We start from the raw sequence: 22,241 nt of genomic DNA, 5'->3' as shown, positions 1-22,241 counted from the left end.
TAGCCCTTTTTCAGCTCGTCTAAGCCAAACGTTTTTGGAAACGATGATAAGGGTTGCTGAATAAAATTTAAGCTGTCGATTATTTTGATTCTTAATTGTGGAATTTCCATCATCATAATTTTTGCACCATTGTAAATACAGTAAGGTTTAAAACCATTATCAATACACCATTTAAGAATAAAATGAGAATCGTACCCTTTGGAATTGTGAGCCAGAAGTGTGTATCCTTTATATTTTTCATTAAGAATACCATTACAAAAACTATTAATATCATTGAAGATTGTCTCATTTCCGTTGTAATCATGACAGATAGCTAAATTAACTTCATGTGTGCCAGTGTTTTGTGTACATTCGAAATCAAAAAATAAATATTTTTCATTATACGTTTTGCATGGGTAACAATAATCTTTTCGAGGTATGTTTTTATTTAATCTGCAAGGGGTTTTGTTATTTTTGATACAATTTCCTCCCTTGCATTTTATTTTTTTCATGAAACATTCATGTTTGTTCTCACAATATTTATTGCAATTATTACACATTTTGAAACCACATTTATGTATTTTTATATATGGTTTTAGTATGATTTGATTGCATTTTAAGCATTTAGCAACACTGTTACATACGGCCTCATCACCATCTTTTATCGATCGATTACGTGTGTGGTTTTTGAAACAGCTGTCACCATGAAATACACGATTGCATTGCTTACATGTAATGTCTTTACCGTCACATTTATCTCCATTTGGGAAATATTTAAAGCAAGAAAGGCATTTTTGGGGGCATTTGTGTTTATCACGTCTTGTATAAGCTTTTTTGCAACTATGACAGTAATATGCTACATTTAGAAAAGCTGTCATTGATTTTATGACATCAAAATGATTCCGTGTTTTGTATAAATAAATTTTGTCAATTCTACCATTATTAGCTGTATATATGATTTCATTAAACTGCTCAGAATCGATGATGTTAATCTCAATATCTAAATACGATGCAAAGGTATTTACATCTTCTAAAGTATTGCCATACTCGTTAATTTCAACATTTGCATTATAATGAAGTTCTTTGGCTTTAACTTCCTGTAGCCGTCGTGATTTATTGAATCCATCTTTCAACTGAGTTGTGGTGTAATTCTCCGGATGCAGATTAGCAAAACCCGTTACAACGGACCTTGCTAGGCATATTGTATCAGTATTTTTTATGGTAATAATACATTGCTTTCTACTCACTGTTTGTTTTGATAGATATAAACGTCCTTTTCCTGCAGGTATTTTAACAGATTGAATAATTATTATGCAATTTTCTAAATTTATTTCTTTATACTCCAACGTATTGATTACATCTGAAAGTTGATTTAACTTGAAATCTGATACATTTATCATTTTTGTTGAGATAGGGTGATCTAATTCATCATTTAAAATTACCAATCTGAATCTGTCATTTCCTTTTAACTGTCTTTTCTTTATTGTCATTTCAACCATTTTTTCAAATACACTGAAAACATCATTTTTATTGTTTATGAAATTTTTTCGTACATTTATTTTGAATTCATTGGTATAAGCATTGAATTTTTTATTCGCTGTATTTCCGATTTCCGTTATTTTGAATAGAGGTTGGTCATTGGATGTTGAATCAAAAATACTGTCATCGAAATTAAATTCATTAAGTGTCCTGTTTAAGGTCTTATCGGTCTTATATTTTTGAATTTTATTGATTACTTTTTTCCTTGTTGAGTTTTTTACAAGATCTATCCATGTATAGCCTAGGGCCTTTGCATCCCTCAGGTAACTTTTTGATAGTTGTTTAAGAGTATTATGTGTTTTTGTTCTTGGTTTAGGAGTATTTGAATGAGATTGGTATGTCTTCTTTTTTGGTATTTTACGCGAGGGGGTGGGGCTTTGATTCGGCTTCTGGGGCTCGTGTGCTTTCGGCTCGACCTTTTTGTGCTCGTGTGCTTTTGGTTCGGCTTTTAGTGATAAAATGAGTTTTATAAGGTCGGTTTTAGATAGATTGTTGAGATCAGATTCGTCCATATTAATATTGGTTGAGATATTTTTTTGTGTCATTTTTTGTGTACTATATAGAATCACCAAACCTTTAAGTCCTTTTATAGTAAAAATTATTTTTGAGATTTTTGGTTCGTTTAAAGATAACCAGAAATAATATATTTTTGGTCACCAAAGGTAACAAAAAACAGCAATTTATATATACTGTGCTATACAATATATAATTATATAATTTTTCTTTATATGTTATTCATCAGGTATAATATTAAACCGATCATCTTCTTGAATACCTTTAATCACAGCATTTTTAATGTGTTTTTTAGTTCTCATATGACTCCATTTTCCTGCAAGGCAAGTGTGATATTCACAAATATCACAATACCAAGGTTTATTAAGCATGTATTTCGTTTTTGATCTAGTAATAGCTTCTAATCGGTCTTTTTCGGTTGTGTAAATTTTGTTCCTTCCCATTTATTATATACTATATATACAATTCTTTATATGTTTTTTATAGTGCGTTTGAGTGATAGATATAAACATATAATTATTTTCTTTATTAATATATATAGAATGAGTGATATAACATTAAATATCAAACATCTACTAGAATCTGATCAAAGCTCGAATGATATAGCCTTCATTAATAAAATGTATTGTATTCAGAGCATTCTTAAAACAAATATTTGTATTATTAAAATGCTATCTTCAGACCTTAACAGCAGATCTGAAATATCAAATGAAGACAAAAATCATGTACGTTTAGAGTGTATACCTGAAGACCAGAAAAGACGACGTGGAAGACCTCGTAAAGATCAACATTAAATAAATAATTATTCAGTTTACGGTTTTAGCCATAAGTTATAAATGATTAATGACTAAACCATTGACCGAAAAAACCTGCTGACGCGTCAGCAGGTATTTTAATCTGGTGTGATTTCTATTGACCAATCATATTTCAACAAATTTTACTCAAAAAGTTTACACAAAAGTTTACACAAAAGTTTACACAAAAGTTTACTCAAAAGTTTACTCAAAAAGTTTATTCTGAAATTTACTGCCAAACACAGCTGTGCCGTGAAGTTATGTGTGTTATATATATAATGGTTTGTAATTCTGAAATCCACTATGATTTAAAAATTTTAAAAGAACCTATATGCCATTTATGCGATCAACTATTGATAGAAGGTAACAAGGATGCTGAGCCATGCTGTAGTAAGCAGGATATGTCAAATCAAAACGGTATAAATGTTTGTATTAATTGCGGTTTGGTTCATGGTTCTATTTATTACAATGAGTTAATTGATTTTTATGCAAATATGGATAAAATACGCCGAAAATCGGTATATCATCGGAAGTATCACGTTGAGAATGTTTTAAACGATTTATGTATTAAAAATAGGGTACAATTGACTAGTGATCAAAGGAATCGAATTTATAAAGTGTTTGATATTATCGAATCCGGCGCTATTCCTGTTGTAAACAAAGGTAGAAAAAGACTTATATCAACCAAATTCATAATTAAACAGCTTTTTTTGATGATGAATCTACCTTGTGAATTTATCAAAATTAGCAAAAGCAAGAAAACGTTAGCCTTTTATCAATTGTATTGGAATGAGATTTTAGAATTAAAATTTGGCGAAATAAATCGGATCATCCAATAAATTTCTTATCATATTTTCGTAGGTACTTGTCGATTATCGGACCGGTATCCGTCACATAATCGTCAATGTTCTTCATTGAAATTATGACGCTAGACGGATTGTAATCACCGCATCTCATCGTGTTTTTAATTGAGTTGAGTAAATGCTGGTAGCTCTGATATGCATATGTACTATTTTGAATTTTTAAATCGAGATTTTGATGATGCATCCAGCCTTGTATTAAAAGCGCTATTGTACTAATTGCAACCAAACTAATACCTCCTGTAGCAATACTTGATGCAAGGGAGCCGGATGCAAAGAGAATAGACAATGAATTCCCTAATAATTTCCATTTTTTGAAACGTTTAACAGCCTGCTTATAAGCCCAACATTTTCGATGATATGTTTGATAATAAGCTTTCAATTCTATAATTTGTTCTTCAGTCAGTTCGCTTGATATATGGTTCCATGTAAATATGCATTTTCGATGTTTAGTCATATATATTAGTTATATATGATTTTTTTGTTTTATCATTTTGTCATTTTAGCATTGCGCTTGTTCTTTATTGTGTAATACAGCTTCCTTATGTTTTGAATTAATCTCTCAATAGAATCAATAATATTGCTAACCAATTTCACTGTTTTCATATAATTTAATTAGATAAAATCGTTGGAGTTAGATAATTTATTCGAAGAATACAGCCTTTGTTTTATCTAAATATTGGATTTTATGATACTCTCTACCGTTTATCGGATATGCAGTTTTACTAAAAGCGATTCTTTGTACATAGTAATCTGAACTGATTTTAATGTTGGATGCATTGATATTAAACCCAGACAATGTTTGATCAATACTCATAGCATTATTGCAAACAGCGATTCTAAATTGATTTCCTATTTTAGTATACCAGAGATTCAAATATTTATCAAAATATGTTCCTCTTATTTGCTCTTTATATGAATCTAGATCATAATCGATGAATAGCTTATTATGCTCAACTTTAACCCACGGAAAACTAAAACTATCACCCTCGATAAATTCAATTTTAATCCTTTTATTATCACTGGGCTTATAGTCATATTTAAATGCCATATATATAGTCCAGTCATTGGATTCAGTGATATTTTCATTTAAATTAATTTCGAAACCACTCATAAAGCCGTTTTTTTGATTAAAATCTTCTAACAATTTTGTGGGATTAAAGACAAGACCATTATTTAATCCCTGAATTACCGCTCCGTTACTATCTGCCATGATGAATTCAGATGGATCCGTTAGATCATAAAAATACTCGAAAATTTTATGGTAATAGCTGATGTTTCTTTTTTTAGCCATTTTTAATTCAAGATCAGACTTCAAATCGTCCCGAAAATTTTTTAACTGTTTATAATTAACAGCTTGATCATCAGTAGTACCTTCTGCAATACCATAAATAGCCTTTGTTTTCATATCAATTGATGCATTGAAAGCTATTCTATCATTTTCAACATAATATAGCTGATCGTATATCCTAGTATCAACGTTACTCTGATAACCTTTTATTCCATAAATCACGATATATGTTTGTAATTTTGGGACATATACGTTCCCTGATTTCATCTTTAAAACGATATCAACATAGAGATAATTATTAGGATGTTGTTGATATTTATTAATTTGTGCTATTGTTCGACTATATCCATCATAAACTCGCGTAGTTAATTTGTCGATGTTGTCGATTGATGAAACAATATCGATATCTAGACTATCATGATCTATTTCAGCTGGAAAAAATAGCTCGAAAACCATTGTGTATCGATTGATTGGTAAACTATATACATTGATACCTAATCTGCTTGAGTAGTAGCCTTTATTGCTGTCAAGTACCAGCTTACTGTCTACAACTTTCGTATTAATTTTGTGATATGGAGTCGGATGATCAATTAAACTACCAAGCTTGATATCATTTTCTTCGCTTAGTTGATTGATACTATCGGTCATTATATGGGCAAACGTGTTTTCTTGACCAACGGAAGTTATATGACTTTTACCAACATGATCAAGCATGTATTTTTTGTTTACAGCGTCTGTATCATTGCTTGGTGTTTTTATATTTGTTATTTTATGAGAGTTCATATCGAGATCAGCTTGCATTGAATTACTACCATGGATATTTAACCTATTTTGTATGCTCTGAGCTAAGCTATTACTAACGGATTTAGTTAGAAAAGTACTGTCTACATATACCTTCGAAGCCTTACTCTGAATATTGCTGGATAAAATAGCTCCTGTTTTTTTTGTTAGAAAAGTATTGTCAACATACATTTTATCAGCTTTTTTTATGTCTTGAGCATCAATATACCTTTTATTCATTACGTTAGACAAATTGCTGTATCCTTGATCGAAATTTGGAACATTTATTATGCTATTAAATGTTTGTTCGTTATTGGTACTAAGATCGGCTTTATTTTGTATTTTACTATCTATTTTTTGTTCAAGGTTGGTGTCCATTAAATCAACGTATTCTTTCGATACTAGACTTGTTTTTTGGTACAATCCGTCATAGTACGGTGCACTGTTGTTTATCGTTGCTTGGTTGGCATCGAAATCGTTTCCAGCAACATCTTTTGTCAAACAATTCAATTTAAGATATCCTTTGTTGACACCTGAAGACAAATCAAGAGCATACGAATCGTAATCGGCGTCGATGGCTACATCGGATTGAGTCTTTAACCTGAATATCTTTTTGTTATCCATATCGAAATCAGCTCCCAGTTGTTTAAAACCAATTGCAGGTTTTGCACTTTGAGAATATTTGGTATGCATAAAATCATTTTCGTCATTAATGTAACCCATTTTATGTTAATATGTTAGATTAAATCTTCTCATCGAAATTTTTTGTTACAGTGTTATTTTCTTTATCAACAAACAAGAACTCGTATTTTTTGAGTTTATCAAATAAATTCGGATCTAAGAGATTTTCCCGTGCGATCATTTGAAGGTTATTTTTGGTTGATGGTGGGTATAAAATCATATGCGAGCAATTTAAACGGATTTTCTGTGGCACGTCGTAGTATGATTGAGACAAGTATATTGGACTAATGCAATGATGACGACCGTCGGTGAAGTGGTTGGCTATTTTCTCCTGAATTTTATTGTTTGAATTCATCATATCATCGAAAATAACAATTTTTCTGTTATCATTTTGATACTCATTTGTATTTTTTATGTCAGCTTCTCCATCGACTTCGAGCACCTTATAACCTACATGATCAGATATTTTCTGCATTAACTTTATAAGATCTTGAATTTTATCCTGATGATGATTTGGGGTATAAATATATATTTTATCGTAGTAAACAAGAGGTTTTCTTAACATGAACATCAATAGATTTGTTTTACCACAATTGCTACTGCCCGCTACAAGCATTCTATAATCTTCGCTTATAAAATCGCATAATTTTCTTGCATGATCGGATGATAATTTAGAATCTAGATTCGGTATTTTCATATCTATATATATCAGTTATATAATATGAAAGACGCCTGAAAGACTGATGAAAGACCGATGAAAGACTTCTGTAAGACCGATGAAAGACTGATGAAAGACTTCTAGAAGACCGATGAAAGACTGATAATAATCTACACTAATATATATAAATGAGTCTATTAGCTTGGCAAAAAATTGCTGATCAAAAAGAAGAAGTTGAAAATCAAATCAAGAATATTAATAATCAAATAATGTCTTCAAAATTGGCAGATGAATTAGGACAAATCAAATTCACAAAAATGTTTAAACCAGTAACATCTCGTCTAGATACACAAATTGAAGCAACTAAAAAGTTGAATAATAAAGGGTTAAAAGAGCTTGACCCTCTTCCAGAATTTCCAATTGATGAAGATGAGGATGAAGATGAAATGCCAAATTATCCACCCCCGATACCAATTGTTGAAGATGAGGATGAAGATGAAATGCCCAATTATCCACCCCCGATACCAATTGTTGAAGATGAGGATGAAGATGAAATGCCCAATTATCCACCCCCGATACCAATTGTTGAAGATGAGGATGAAGATGAAATGCCCAATTATCCACCCTCAATAGAACAGAAGAGAAAAAAATGGGATACAAGTGCTAATCAAAAGGAGTTAGATCGTCAAAGGGAATCTCTCGCCGAAGAAAGGCGTCAGGTTAGTGTTTTATTAGGCAAACTGAAGAAAAGTGGTAAAAATATGATCAGATCTGGTAAATACAGAGGAAAATCATATAATGACCTGTTGGAAATAGATGAAGATTTTACAAACCAAATTGATAGAATTGAAAACCAGTTGTTATTAACTAAGCAAAAAATACAACGTATGGAGTACAAACGGGTTCCTTTCTCAGCTTCGGATTTACAGGAAAAATCAAAAAAATTGAAAAAGACCCCCAAAAAAACTAAATATAAAAAAAAACCAACTATAGAGGAATCATTATTTGATAAGATAGATGCTATGAGAAGGGACACAGCGCCTGATTCTGATAGAGAAGACGATGAATGGGAAGGTGGTGGTCTAGCCCATAATTATAAGGCTATTTATTACAGAGACCCTGAAAAACTTATTGAAAAACTGGATGTAATTTGCGGAAGCATTAACGCTGGAAATTCAAGTAATGAAGTAAGAAATCAAGGTGTTACAATATTGGACGAACTGTTAAGAGTGAAAAGAATTACAAAGCGTCTATATGAAAAAATTTATAACAATTATTTTATCTAATTTAAATATATATAATGGAGAAACATTTGATACTTAGTTCATTCAGGGCGAAAAGACAAGCCAATAATTATAATCAGAAAGCACATGATTTCACTATTTATCTTGAACAGCCACTTTTCTTGGATCAAAATAAAAATTATGAAATGGCACTGGATGAGATTATAACGATGACATATAGTTGGTACAATATCGCATCCTCATTCACTAATACTAAAATAAGATATCGAAAAACCGTTGGTAGTGATACAAGTTTTAAAAATATTGAATTTCCTAATGGAATGTATTCATATACAGACATTGATACTTTTTTAAAAAATACAACTGGTAAAGATGGTGATAATTATCCATTTTCAGTTACGTTTGATTTATCATTATTTAGAACAATAATAACCATAAAGCCAAATTATGAATTAGATCTATCTGTATCAGACTTTAATTTGATTCTGGGTTTTGAAAAGAAAATTTTAACTTCAGGGAGTAATATAAGTGACAAAATACCTGATTTAACAAGGAGCGTTGATATGATATGTATTCATTGCGATTTGACTAACAGATCCTTGACAGATGAATCCAGAGATGTATTATTTTGTTTTAGTATCATAGCACAAGGCATTCGTAGATCATTCCCTTTCACTCTTCAACCAAGACGACTGAAATTTTCACCAATTAATAAAAATAGTATTGATTCAATCAGACTATATATAACCGATTCGTATAATCGTCCCATTGATTTAAATGAAATCGATACGGCGTTTCATATCGTTATCAAAGAGGTGAATTAATCTAAACTAATAATATAAAATGAATCGAGTATACGAATGGTCAAAATTTTATAACCCTAAAAAAGGTTTATATCAATATCGTCATAAAGGATCAGGTTTAATAACTAATGATTTAGCAAATATCGGACAATATGCTAAAAAAATGGTAAAATATCTCAATAAATCACCAATAATCAAAGCACAAAAGAAAAGTTTAAAAACCGTGTTAAATAGAAGTGAAAAAGCTGGGGATCTTATTTTGAAACGATTAGCACAATTGAAGTAAATTATCTAATCTAATAATATAAATGAGTTTCAGAAGCATAGAAAATGTTGAAAAAGTTGATTATCTCAGATTCAATCTGCAAACACCCATTATTCAGCCAGCAAATGGCTTATATCAGGAAAAAACAGGGTATATATTCAATATGACCGATCGCTCTTCATGGTTCGATTGGTATAACGGATACTTTATAGTCAAATACAAACTTCAGAAAAAAGCAGATGGAGCAAATATTATCGCCAATGATTTAAAAAACACTGTTTTAACCTCAACGATAAATGATAGTACCAGTATTATAAATCACATTATGATAACTTCAGGAGGTAAAAAACCTTACGATGGTAATGACCTGCATAAAATCTGTTTCATAAAAGGATTGCTTGAATTTTCTGATGACTATAGCCGTACAGTAGCTACCAATTTCAATTGGTATCTCGACGATAGAGCTGTATTAGCGGGCGATTTAACAACAGCCCCAAAAGTAGGAGCAATTAAAAGAGCTGAATTGTGTTCACAATCAAAAGACGTATACGCAATCATTCCGTTAAATCGTTTTTCCATTTTTCAAGAACTCCGCGATAAAATGATACCACCTATGCAAATCGAACTAAATATAACACTAAATGATGACAGAGAATTCATTTACAGAGTTGCGGGTAATGAAACACGATATGTTGTTCTAGATTTTCAGTTATGGTTACCACGTTTGAACTTTACATCAGCAGGACAAAAATTAGTGAATAGTAGTTTTTTAACAGCAACAAAATGGATATATTTAAGAGAATTTATTAAACATTCATCACCAACAACTGCTATTTCTGGGATATATCAAATTACACCAGCTATTAAAAATGCAAAACATGTTTTTGTATATCTGCAAAGAAACAAGTCAAATAATGAATTAGAAAATCCCTTTATTTTTGATACTTTTAAAATAAATGCGGGTGATAATGCATGTACACTATCTACCTGTCGATTGCAACTTGGGAATTCATATTTTACTCCAGAACTAGAGTATGATTGTGATTTTAAACCAAGATTATATAATGACATTCAAGAATATGCATTCAGAACCAACGACTACAATACAGGAACTCAGTTAAATTTACAAAATTATTCTGAATTATTTCCTGTTATCTATTTCGATTTAAGAAATCATAAGGAATCGGTTACTGATGATCCAAAACAGTTATTGTTTCATTACAGATTGAATGTACAAGCTACTGACGATTATATGATATACGCTGTAGTTCTTTATGAAGAAAAAATTGTAATTGACAAAATTGGGAATGAACTTATTTTTATGTAATATTTAATCTAACACTATTATATATAGAGCAAGACTATGAGCACAAAATATATTTCAACATATATTCCTTTAACAGAAGGCCAAATGAAAAAGCTAGCCAGAGCAATCAAAAATTCAAGTGAAGTGAGTTTATTGATTGATAAGCATCAGATCCAAAAGAATGGTAATACTAAGTTATACCTTACAGAAAGACAAATAACACGGTATAATAAAGTAAAAAGTGAGGGTAAAGGTATTACATTGAGTTTATCTAAAACACAAATAAGTAAAATGCGAAAGGTAATTGGAAAAGGAATTCAAGTCACTCCCCCTCAAGGAGGGACAGGAATGCAAATAGAATACCCTTATTATTCACCACAAATCATTAGGAAACACAGATCAAAAAACGGTGGTAAAATTAAACTACCAAGTAAGAAAGATGTATTATCTTACAGATCTCCTCCAGTAATAGGATCATGGGGTGAATATGATAAATTTCTTAGAACAGGTGGATTAGTGCTTCCAAAAAAAAAAAATCTTAAAACCGAAAAGAAAGTAAGAAAGCCTGCATTTGTCAAAAAGCCTCTGAGTAATATTGATCTCCTGAGATGGTGTAAGTATTTGGAAATTAATATCACAGGGATATACAGCAGAGACCAACACATGCCTAAAACACATAGCCCGTGTATCATTAATTTAGACAGCTATGAAGGTGTTGGTAGCCACTGGGTTGCCTGTGTTCCTAGTGTTAAAAAAGACATATTGTGGTACTTTGATAGCTTCGGAATGCCATACCCAAATGAATTTAAAATGAGAGCTGAGAAAGATGGGATAAAACAAGTTTTGTATAATAACACACAATATCAGAATATCAAATCAGTACTTTGTGGCTATTATTGTATTTATTTCTTGCATCAAGCATTGGTTTATGATAGAGAGTATCATGATATATTAATGCAATTATCAATGACTGACACAATGTACAATGAACGTTTTATAAGCAATTATTTCAAAAATATGTAATCATATTATATATAAAAATGGTTAAAAGCTATTGCGTAAAACAGAGAAAAATAACAGATTGTGTGCCAAATTCTGAACAATATGTAAGATCAAAGAACGGAAAACTCATGTTGCGTTGTGTTTGCAAAGAGTGTGGTATTTATAAGAGCAGATTTGTAAGTGAGAAAAAGACACGAGGTGGTAATGTTGGACAGACTATTAACAACAAAATATCTTCAAAAATACCTGGATTCAGGGAAGCTCAGAACACTGCAAGCGCTCTAATGGCCATTACAGGAGGTGATAAGGATTTATTTAAAAAGTATTGGGACGGAGCCTTTTTGAAAGGCATGGTGAATAAAAAAAGCGGGATTCAGACATCTAATTTTTGGAAGCCGGCTGGAGCATATGCAAATGAAAAATTTAATCCATCATGTAATTACACAGAATATAAAAACGGCAAATGGGTTAATCATTATTGTGATTAATATCTAACATATAATATATATGTGCCTGTTATACTGCGTTTCATGTAATAAAAAAACAAATTCAATCAATACTAAAAAAGTAAAAGCAAAGAATGGCCGACTTATGGAAAAATCAATTTGCTCAATCTGTAAAAACAAAAAGAGTAAATTCATCAAAGGTGAAGGTATCGATATCCATAAAGCTATTTTAAAAGTAGCACCAAAAAAGGGTTTTGTAATGCCTGGACATAAATACACGGGTCCCGGCAATCCATTAGAGAGCCAGGTAAAGTGGGATCCAAATACTGGTAAAATACTTGAAATTTATGAACAACCAACTGGAAAAACAGATGCTGTTAGTATGCAACATGATGTAGATTACAGCGTATGTGCAAATAAATCCTTAACAAATCAAGTAAAGTGCAAAAATAAAGCAGACCGGAAAATGGTAAAATCACTTGATGCTATTCCATGGAAAGATAGACAATGGGGTCATGCTATTGCTCGTAATACCATTGCAACCAAGGCTAAAATAGGGCTCGGTGTTAGAAAGGCAAAAAACGGAAAACGGCGTTGAGTAAAAATGATTGGTCTCAACAATTAGCCGATGAGTTACATAAACCAATCAGACGAAAATTTAAAACTAGAAGAGTAATATCAAATGGAATTGACGACATATGGTCTGCTGATTTAGTTTTTATGGATAAACTTTCAAAATGGAATAAAGGTTATAAATATCTATTGACTATAATTGACGTATTCAGTAAATTCGCTTGGGCTATACAATTGAAAGATAAGAAAGGTGCATCAATAACTAACGCTTTCAACAATATTGTCATTAATGACAAGCGTAAACCTGAATATGTCTGGGTCGATAAGGGATCTGAATTTTATAACAAAACATTCAAGGAATGGCTAAAGCAAAATGATATTAACATGTATTCCACTTTTAATGAAGGTAAAGCTGTTGTTATTGAGAGATTTAATAGAACTTTGAAAAATAAAATGTACAAACAGTTTACTATTCAAGGTAATACACAGTATCTTGAAATGCTACCAAAAATAGTAAAAGAATATAATAATACAAAACATAGCTCTATCAAAATGACACCCATAGAAGCTTCAAAGAAAAAGAATGAAGGAACTGTTTACTTTAACCTATACGGTGATATGGAGCCATTATCAGCTAAACCAAAATTTAAGGTTGGTGACAAGGTCCGAATATCTAAGTATAAACGAATTGTTTTCGATAAGGGTTATACACCGAATTGGAGTGAAGAAATGTTCGTAATTACTAAGATCCAACATACTAATCCCATTACATACAAATTGAAAGACCTCAGAGATGAGGAAATACAAGGTAGCTTTTATGAACCTGAATTATTAAAAGCAAAATAGGATGTATTCAGAATTGATAAAGTGATCCGTAGAGACTACAAAAAGAAACACGCTCTTGTCAAATGGAAGGGATATAATGATGACTTTAACAGCTGGATTCCAATGAAAGATTTACAACATATTTAAACGCACTATTAATGATATAAGAAAAAAATGTGTCCTAATATTATATGAATAAACCAGAAATACAAAACAACAAATTATCTGATTTAATCAATGAAATAATATCAAATCAAGATACGAACAGTTGCTCTAAACATACAATATCTATACTAAAACTTGTGATAGCCCTCAATCATAGAGCTCAATTAAATGAAAAAATATTATTCCATCTACAATCCATCTCAAATTTAAATTCCATAAAAAACATCTTCGAGCTACAACAACTCAGTAATCATCTAAATTCTCAAATGAAAAAAATTGATATTTTAAAATCACAAATCATCAATTCAAACATTAAAAAAATAGAAATCATTATAAGAGATGATAATATAGATATAACTGAATGTTGAAATGACCCATCCACTATAAACGCACTAAGATGCAAGATTTTTAAAAAAGAGTATAAGAAGTTTTCAGGCTTGGTTTTACAGGCTTGGTTTTCTAGGGTTTGAATTTCAGTTTTTGATTCTAATATTTGATTCCAATATTTGAATCCATTTTTGTCCCATATTTTGTATCCAGCACTGGAAGTAGTGATGTACTACATCTCTAAGGCAAATTTGCCTCAGAGTGTAGTACATTACTACTTACAGACCTATATGATTACCTGGCAACTGACTCATAAAGGTAACAGAAGCCTTTAAAACGAGAGTTCTTCGAACGTTTTTCCGAATAAATGTCGATCGCTTTGATTGGCAGCTCTTCAGGAGGTAGTGTAAAAAGAGGAATTCAACCGGGATTTCCCCGCGTCCAATAACTTTCCTGCGCCACATTAAATGGCTACCAGCTCTAGTTAAAACACAGCGGTACGGCCGAGTGAAGACTTCACGATAAATTCTGACAAATTTATAACGTATGTTTTACATTCGTTTTGCTATTTACAAATTGTGTGCCTGTTATTACCTTGTAAAGAATAGATGTGGTCACATTACCGATGCGATCATAGATCATACTGTCTGTTGTTTGAAGTTTTGTTGCAGTCATGTTTAGCTAAAAAACAAGAAAATCAATTTACGTTTTGACTTCATGGTTAAGTAAATCGAGCTTCGATTCAGTAAAATTAAAGGTAAATCAACAGAAAAGAGTGAAAAACAAGCAAACAAAACTCCAGGTACCTTGACTGATAAATCGCTGCATTTTTCTTCAAGATCTTTTAGGGATGAACGAACGTCTTTAAGCTCACTATTTTTCTTCTCCTAAAAAAAAGAAAAATGATTAATCACCCTTCGATAAATGGTTGAAAAAAGGCAATGTCGAAAATGGTCAGTTAGGCATTTAGGGCACTGATTTGTGTCAATTTCTGTCTCTCTTCTTGCGTTTTTTTTTTTCGCAAATTTTAAAAACGTAAAAAAAAACACTATGCATGTCCTCACCAAACCCAGTTGAAGGCTTGTGACATTCTCCTCAAGGGCCTTGATCTTAGCTAAAATGTCGCTGTCTGAACCAACTGCGAGACTTTCAGGAGAAGCTAAAACATAAACAATCAGGTGCATATGATTATAAGTATATTGACTATGCTTGCTCCCTATTTAGATAAGAAAACCGGTCTGTTCACCGAAGGAAATTCCCTGTTAGATCTGGTGCGTCCCCTTCACCAGGATTTCCGCGGAGCGCCTGGAACTGAGCTGGTTGAATGCCTAGAGCTTGTACTACCAGATAAAAGCAAATGAGAAGCCCATTTTGCACTTTATTATTATTTTTTCACTTCTTTTACACATTTTTTTTTCCGCTCAGGCAAACCAAACCAGTTGTAATTTACAAGCAAACGGAAATTCCGTCAATTTTGTAAACAACTTAAATGTTTGAAAAACAACTTTGGCAGAGTGACAAATATCTACAAAAATTTGATTCACACTTTTCTTAATAATTAAAAAAATTTATAAATTTTATTTGCTCACAGAATTCTTACAATGTTGGTACGATTACAAAATGAAGGCTTTTCAAAGTCGGTCATGCAATTATCGAAATTTGCATTATTTATTTGGCGTGATCGAGGGATGACTGACGGAATTTTGGAAATGCACAACAAGAATTATAGGAGTTTAAATTATCGCTGTGATATTAAAAAAAGGATAGAAAAATACTCAAGTTTAGTTCATATTATGACGTTGCAGTTATCATACAACAAACACGTGATTCTAAATTAAGGTTGATTAACGAACTACCGTCACTAGCGGCAATAAAGAAAAACACTTTTCAATCGAACGGGTTATTAAAAATTTGTCATCAGGCTAACACTTTAATTTCTGATTTTCTTTGTCTATGCACATGATATTAATCCTTGTCATTATCACTTTAAACCACTATTTTATTAATCCATAGTTATAACAGCTTAAGTCGAATAATTTGCATTAGTGGTTATGATGGGTGCTTTATTTTGCTCTTATCTGATACATGTTGTGCCGCTACATGTTGTGTACTTGAAGTGGATCATCGATGACTTAAAAATTTTCATCATCAGAAATCGTTAAAAGGATTGCAGAAATTTAAGTGTGAAAAATGTCTGAGTTCGTTGTTACAATTTATTATCGCTTCTTCCCTTTTTGGATAGTTCGGCCACACCGCTTCAATTAGACCTTTGTTAACAAAAATCTCAATACGCCCTGTTCAAATAAACGGTTGTAAATCAAGATTGTTTCCAACGCAGAGCACTCATTGTACCTTCTAGCTATGTAAATATGCCGTTTTTTGCATATGCCCGAAAGAGGTTATTTTTCCTCTGGTCTTTCCGACATGATAATAATAATAAAAGAAAAAATATAAATGTAATTTTAATGAGGATAAAGTGCAGGATTTCGTGGGCGCAAATGTTTTTTTTTTCTTAGTCATAAACCCGAGACACCAATTTGGATTTTATGATCTGTGGGTTATTTCGTCTTTAATTTCCAATCTAGATTGCATATAAGGAGCACCTTATGTCCGAGTAAATATGGCATCGAGGCCAAGTATTATTCACACTCCTTTGAATTTAGTGTCTATATTTTGCTGCCTGGCCCTCGCCCCTTCTCTAAGCAAACGTAGTTAAATGTCGTGATCAACACATGATGGCCGCTCCACGATCGATTTAACAACAAGCAAAAACACATTCCAACGAGACAATAAAATGAAATAACTTTTATAATTAACACCGCTAGAACAATGAATAGAACCGATTATTGTTATTGTGATTTCGTTGTCGATAACGTCAAGAAGCTTCTCATGATTTCTGAGTTTATTAATAGAAATAAAAGTAAGTAACCCAAGGTATAAATCTTATCTTCTGAGCAACAGAGGTGCTTGGTCAGTAATCCCAATTATAATTACCCTACTAACGGTTTTCTTTAGTGTGACCCGATAAACAATTCCACAGCTGACGTGATAATAAATCGCTTGCGTGATCTTTAAGTTTTTAAATATTGTAAACAACCCAAAGTATTTCCAGGCTTGGAAAAAACAAAAAAAAAAAAAGAAAAAAAACAGTGAATGTGAAAATTCGACCCTTCAGCATATATCGATTTCCTTATATTCTCTTTCTAGTTGGAATCCCAAAACATGTAAACATTCACGATCAGAGTTTATTTATATTATATCGAGGAATAAAATTTCACTTTGTTTAGTGAGTACGTGAGTGTTAGAAAAAAGACTGTTAGTAACAGCATATCGATGTAAAGTTCTTAAATACAAAAAACGAAAACGGCAGAAATAAGCAAAACAAGGCAAAATTGGGTAATTTAGAGGAAATATATAAAATTAAATGAAACTTCGATATACAATTTACTATAAAAATTAGCGAGAATAAGCCACGACGTTTCGAACTCATCTTGATAATGAACTCAAGAAGAGTTCGAAACGTCGTAGCTTATTTTACTAATTTTTATAGTAAAATAAAACTTAAAGCAAAAAGAAACCCTATATATAGTATAAAGAAAAGTAAAGTCATGATTCAGTTTGCTTGCCAATATCAACCACTTATACGAACTGACCTTCGTTTGTGGAACATCGGCCACATCCGATTTTCCCGAATAGCATCAATATTGTGAGCGCAAGAGCAGCAATGGACATCAAACAAACAAAGCTCAGCAGCGTCAATACTGTGCGATTTGATCCCTGAGCAGGATTCGCTGCCCCGTAATCGACACCACCGCGGGAGTCGTTCTGCTTCCATGGATCCTCTTTAGTCCCAGTAGGGTCGATTTCTTCTTCTACACGGTACGTGATCTGCCTTTTCATCGGGGTCATAAAAGTCGGCTTGTCATCTTCGTATTCCCAGTTTTGGAAAGTTGGGTTCACAACGATTCTTCCACCTGGAGCTTGCATCTTGGGGCGTCCGTTTACTAATCGTCTCGGCAAGGAGGCCGATGCTTGTTTACCTCCGAGGTTCTTGCCCTTTTTCAAAGGAACTTACTGCTTGCTTGACAATTTGTAACAATATTATTACTATTATTAACATATTTCAAAACAAAATTAAAGTTACGCTTGAACACCTCTGAATTGTATTTTGCATGATATTATGGGGTAATCTTGTCACAATTTATTTCATAAGTGTTGCGGGCTGTGCCATGGCATCCAATACCTTTAGTTTAGCTCATTGTTATGTAAAATCAGGTAAAAAAAAAGGATATACGAACAAAATGTAGCTTTTGAGAATCAGGAATTTGTGGGTTGTTTTGGTAGGATATGACGCAATTATAAAGGAACTTTGCCCAAGGGTTTAGATTTTCAGATTATTCTGGATTATGTTAACGGTTTATTAACCAATTTGGATTAACAGTTCCAACAGTTCCAAAACAAAACCCGTCTTATCTGAAAATGAAAATTGTCAGCAACTATTTTCTTTGGACTGGGATAGATGAAGGCGTTTTTTTGTTCTTATCATTTAGCTGGTTTATTTCTTAAGCATGCCCGGCTTAACTTAGCTTTAGATGAATAGTCTAACTAGCGCTGGGTTGGACTAGAGATAGCATCATTTTTTTTGACAAACGCCGATTAGCTAAAGTATTTATGATACAAATACAAATCCCACCTATTGTAGTTTTCAAGACGAATAACTTCACAACAGATTATTTAAATTAACGGAGCCGGCGGCTGTCATATGAAAAAGTGATGCACGGTCTTACCACTGTATAAATAAAAGTAGAGTTGTGTTGCAACATATTCTATTGTTCCACATTTTTTGGGCGTTTTTCAACATAAGTCGGCAATCTAGCTTCTTACATATCTGTTCAAGCTAATGAGGTTGAGGTTGAGTAAAATTAACTCCGAAGCAGTAAAATCACGTCAGTGTTTTCGGAAGATACAGAAATTACTCTCGAAGCCTATTCTAGGCGTTCGGTTCGTTGGGGAGTAGGGCGAGGAACGGCAAATGAGTGGTTGGTAGCTGTTATTTGGAGAGCGTCCTCGTCCCAAGCCCTGCCCTTTTTTCTACTCGCCATTTTCACGCTCCTATACTAACCGAATGCCTGGAACTTGCTAAAACATGTGTGATCATTAATCCTTTATTTGTATAGGCAATCACATGGTTTCGAGTGCAATTTGGGATAAATACTGAGCACGAGTAAACTTAAGATAAAAGATAAGATAAAACCTTTATTTCTGTGTCTGTGTGTTAAGCCCTTATGGGCTAATTGGGGACACAATTAAAATACCTTAAAAACTATTAATAATGCTAAGCTAAAAATTATTTTTAATACCTAACTAAAAACTAAAAACTAATATTTAAAACATCTTAAGCGCTACAGAGTTTGCGGCAATTACTATTGTTCTCCACGTAGTCCGATAGATTGAGTTTTCTTATTTTTGTTCTGAAGGCAGCCACAGTCGGCGAGTTTTTCAGGTCTTTGGTCCAAGATATCGGATGCAATGTTTGCCGTAGCATTTAGTAGTCTTATAAAAATTTACGAGTGCTTATTTATCCCAAATTGCACGAGAAAAATTAGTGATTACTTTATTTATACTATTCATGAAAAAATTGCGACAAAGGAACAGTGAAAATCTCGTCCGAAAACAATTTATTCAAACTCGGCAAATATCATCACGCGTTCACTCAAAAAAAAGTCAAAGCTCACCAACGTACAGGTTTCTCAATATTTTTAAAGTTTTTAAGCCGAAATATCTGGCTAAAAAGTTCAACTTGTCCGAATAAAATGGGCCGATTATTTAAACGAAGCCTAAGTTAGACGTGGTCTAAGGCTAAATCGAGGTTTAGACGACGACTCCATAAACCATGGCTAACCAGAGTCTAAATTGCATTATTTGAACGCCGATGAGCCGGAGTTTACGAAGACCACGTTTAGACGTTGCTACTCCTCCGGGAAAACTATTGCCTTGCTTTTGTTTTCTTTTAATAAAAGGACTGCATACATAATGTAGTATAGAGCTGGGCGGAAATATTTTCAAACAATTTTACTTGCGCTTGTAAAGGAAATGAAAAATGAAATCAAATATCACTTTAAAGCAGCTCATAGATTCAGAAAGCACATAAAAAGACAAATCAAGAAATAACATGACCCCAATGGGCAAGAAGCGGTGAAAATAAACGATGAAACGACGTTTAAACCTACTCAGGAGCAGGTCTAACTTGCCATTGTTTGCTAGTCGACGGTTAAACTTCGTCCAGACACAACTTAAGATAAACGTTAGCGTTTGGAAGATTCCAAAGACTACCGAATATCCCGAAGACTGCCGAAGATTTCCGAAGACTACCGAAGTTTTCCGAGGAGAAATCCGAAAATTTTCTCCAAGTTTATGAGTGCTTTTATCCGATTTTTTAAAGAGCAGATAAGAATTTACAATGGTAAACTTTTTTACTAAAAACCCCAAAACAAAGACAAAGTTAATCCTTTTTAAAATATTTTCAAAGCGTTAAGTAGTTGTTCGGAGTCTGTTGGGGTCATCTGTTGTTCTCGTTCGTCTCGTAGTCGTCGAGTTCTCGCGCTGACATATGGCCTGCCTTTTCTTTATTCCGCCCAATGCATCACCAGAACTTTCCATCTTTTTAATCACGGGTATTCTTAGAGCTGTTCTGGTTGCCTTTTTTAATGCAAAACAGACATCTAAAATTAAAGTAGTGAGTTTTCCCTCTTCATTATAGTGTCCGTGCAGCCTATTTGCCTATTCGCTGGGAGTGCTCGACTCAAATAACTCTAGGCTCTATCGCTAGCGAAGACTGAACTAGCTATCGTTCTGGGCTTTGCAAAGTCACCGAAACAAGAGAGAACGCCTGTATGCTAGGCTGATCTCGGCAAAATTGTCTTGTACCAGATGCCTGAAAAGCGTTTATTTAATAACCACGAAAAGGTAGATCAGGCCGTTTGTTTTGTAATCTTTTTAGTCGCTTTTTTCAAATACAGCTTTTCTTTGACTTCCGGTGGCATTTTTTGTTTTCTTCATTACTTATCGAGATCTAACTCTTTGTTCACTCTTCATTGTCTTTGTTAAACAATTTGCAAACCCCCTAGCGTCGCAGCCGTCGTCCTTCGACAATCACACAATACAATAACTTCACGAAAATGTTGTTTCACTGCTATATGATGGTTTAAGTCTTTATGTTTACTTTGATCTTGACAGCAAGGATCGTTAGAACGAAACGCCTGAAGTCCGTAGAGAGACACCCAGTAGGATCCCAAGCTATTAAAAAGAGACCCGATCAAAAAAATGCCGTAGCAAGATATGTGTAAAGTATAATCTGGCGGTTTGGTGGTTTAAGCCAATTTTTCAGTGTTGTTTAATTTGCCAGTACATTCTTATTTATCTGGCGGTTTACGGTCAACAATTTATGGTGTTTCAGAATTAAGGAGAAAACATAAGCAACTCGCGGTCTTGGAAGTACAAAATATGGCGGTCTGCAGACTGTACGACACCCTACAACAGACCTTCTAGAAACGTTAATAGGTCCAATATGTAGGACATGAAATAAAGCAGTTAATTGTCTGACTTTCGTTATTGGCTTTCTTAGCTCTTGGTCGTGTAAAAAATAGCCTTATTGAATTTGACGTAAAGGGCAATGAATCATTGGCATCCTCGTCTCGGAGAGGCGATGGTCAGCGCATCAGTGTCGACAGGCTCTTGAGTGACTCAAAAGCCCGATTCTTGAGTGACATTCTCTGTTGCAGCTGGTACAGATGTAGTTGGTGGCCTCTCGAACTGATACTTGTCGTTCCTTTCTCGCCGCCCGCTTGATTGTCGCCTCGGCCCTGGCCTTCGTCTCGGCCAAGGCCTTCGTCTCGGCCCTGAGTGCCCCCTCCTTCACACCGTGACGCCAGGCGTCTCGGTCTTGCGCGAGGACCTCCCAGGTATTGGGATTGAGATCAGTGAGACGCAGGTCACGCTTGCAAACATCCTTAAAGCGAAGGAGTGGTCGGCCCACGCGTCGGGCGCCCTCCCACAGTTCCTCGTAGAGGACTTGCCTTGGCAAGCGATCGGGTTCCACACGGTGAACATGACCGAGCCACCGTAGGCGTCTTTGGATGAGTAGTGTAGGGATGCTCGGCATGTCGGCTCGTTGAAGAACATTGGTGTTGG

The 22,241-nt window shown here is 33.5% G+C and overlaps 1 protein-coding gene across 1 annotated transcript in view; it reads right to left on the bottom strand.

Moving 5' to 3' along the window:
- Positions 1-18,065, bottom strand: part of LOC144634230 (uncharacterized) — a 30,613-nt gene extending 12,548 nt beyond the window's left edge. Inside the window, exons 1-4 of the mRNA XM_078493130.1 lie at positions 17,705-18,065; positions 15,116-15,210; positions 14,858-14,938; positions 14,646-14,732 (exon numbers count right to left, since the gene is read on the bottom strand). Of these exons, the coding sequence (XP_078349256.1) occupies positions 14,646-14,732; positions 14,858-14,938; positions 15,116-15,210; positions 17,705-18,038 (597 nt within the window). The 5' untranslated portion in view covers positions 18,039-18,065. The remainder of the gene's footprint in view (positions 1-14,645; positions 14,733-14,857; positions 14,939-15,115; positions 15,211-17,704) is intronic.
- Positions 18,066-22,241: the final 4,176 nt, after the last annotated feature.

This window comes from Oculina patagonica, chromosome 13 (genome assembly GCF_052425735.1).
Source record: "Oculina patagonica isolate OP01 chromosome 13, crgOcupat, whole genome shotgun sequence".
Classification (NCBI taxonomy): domain Eukaryota; kingdom Metazoa; phylum Cnidaria; class Anthozoa; order Scleractinia; family Oculinidae; genus Oculina; species Oculina patagonica.
Note: the sequence above shows the minus strand (reverse complement) of the source record. Positions and strands in the feature narration are given on the sequence as shown.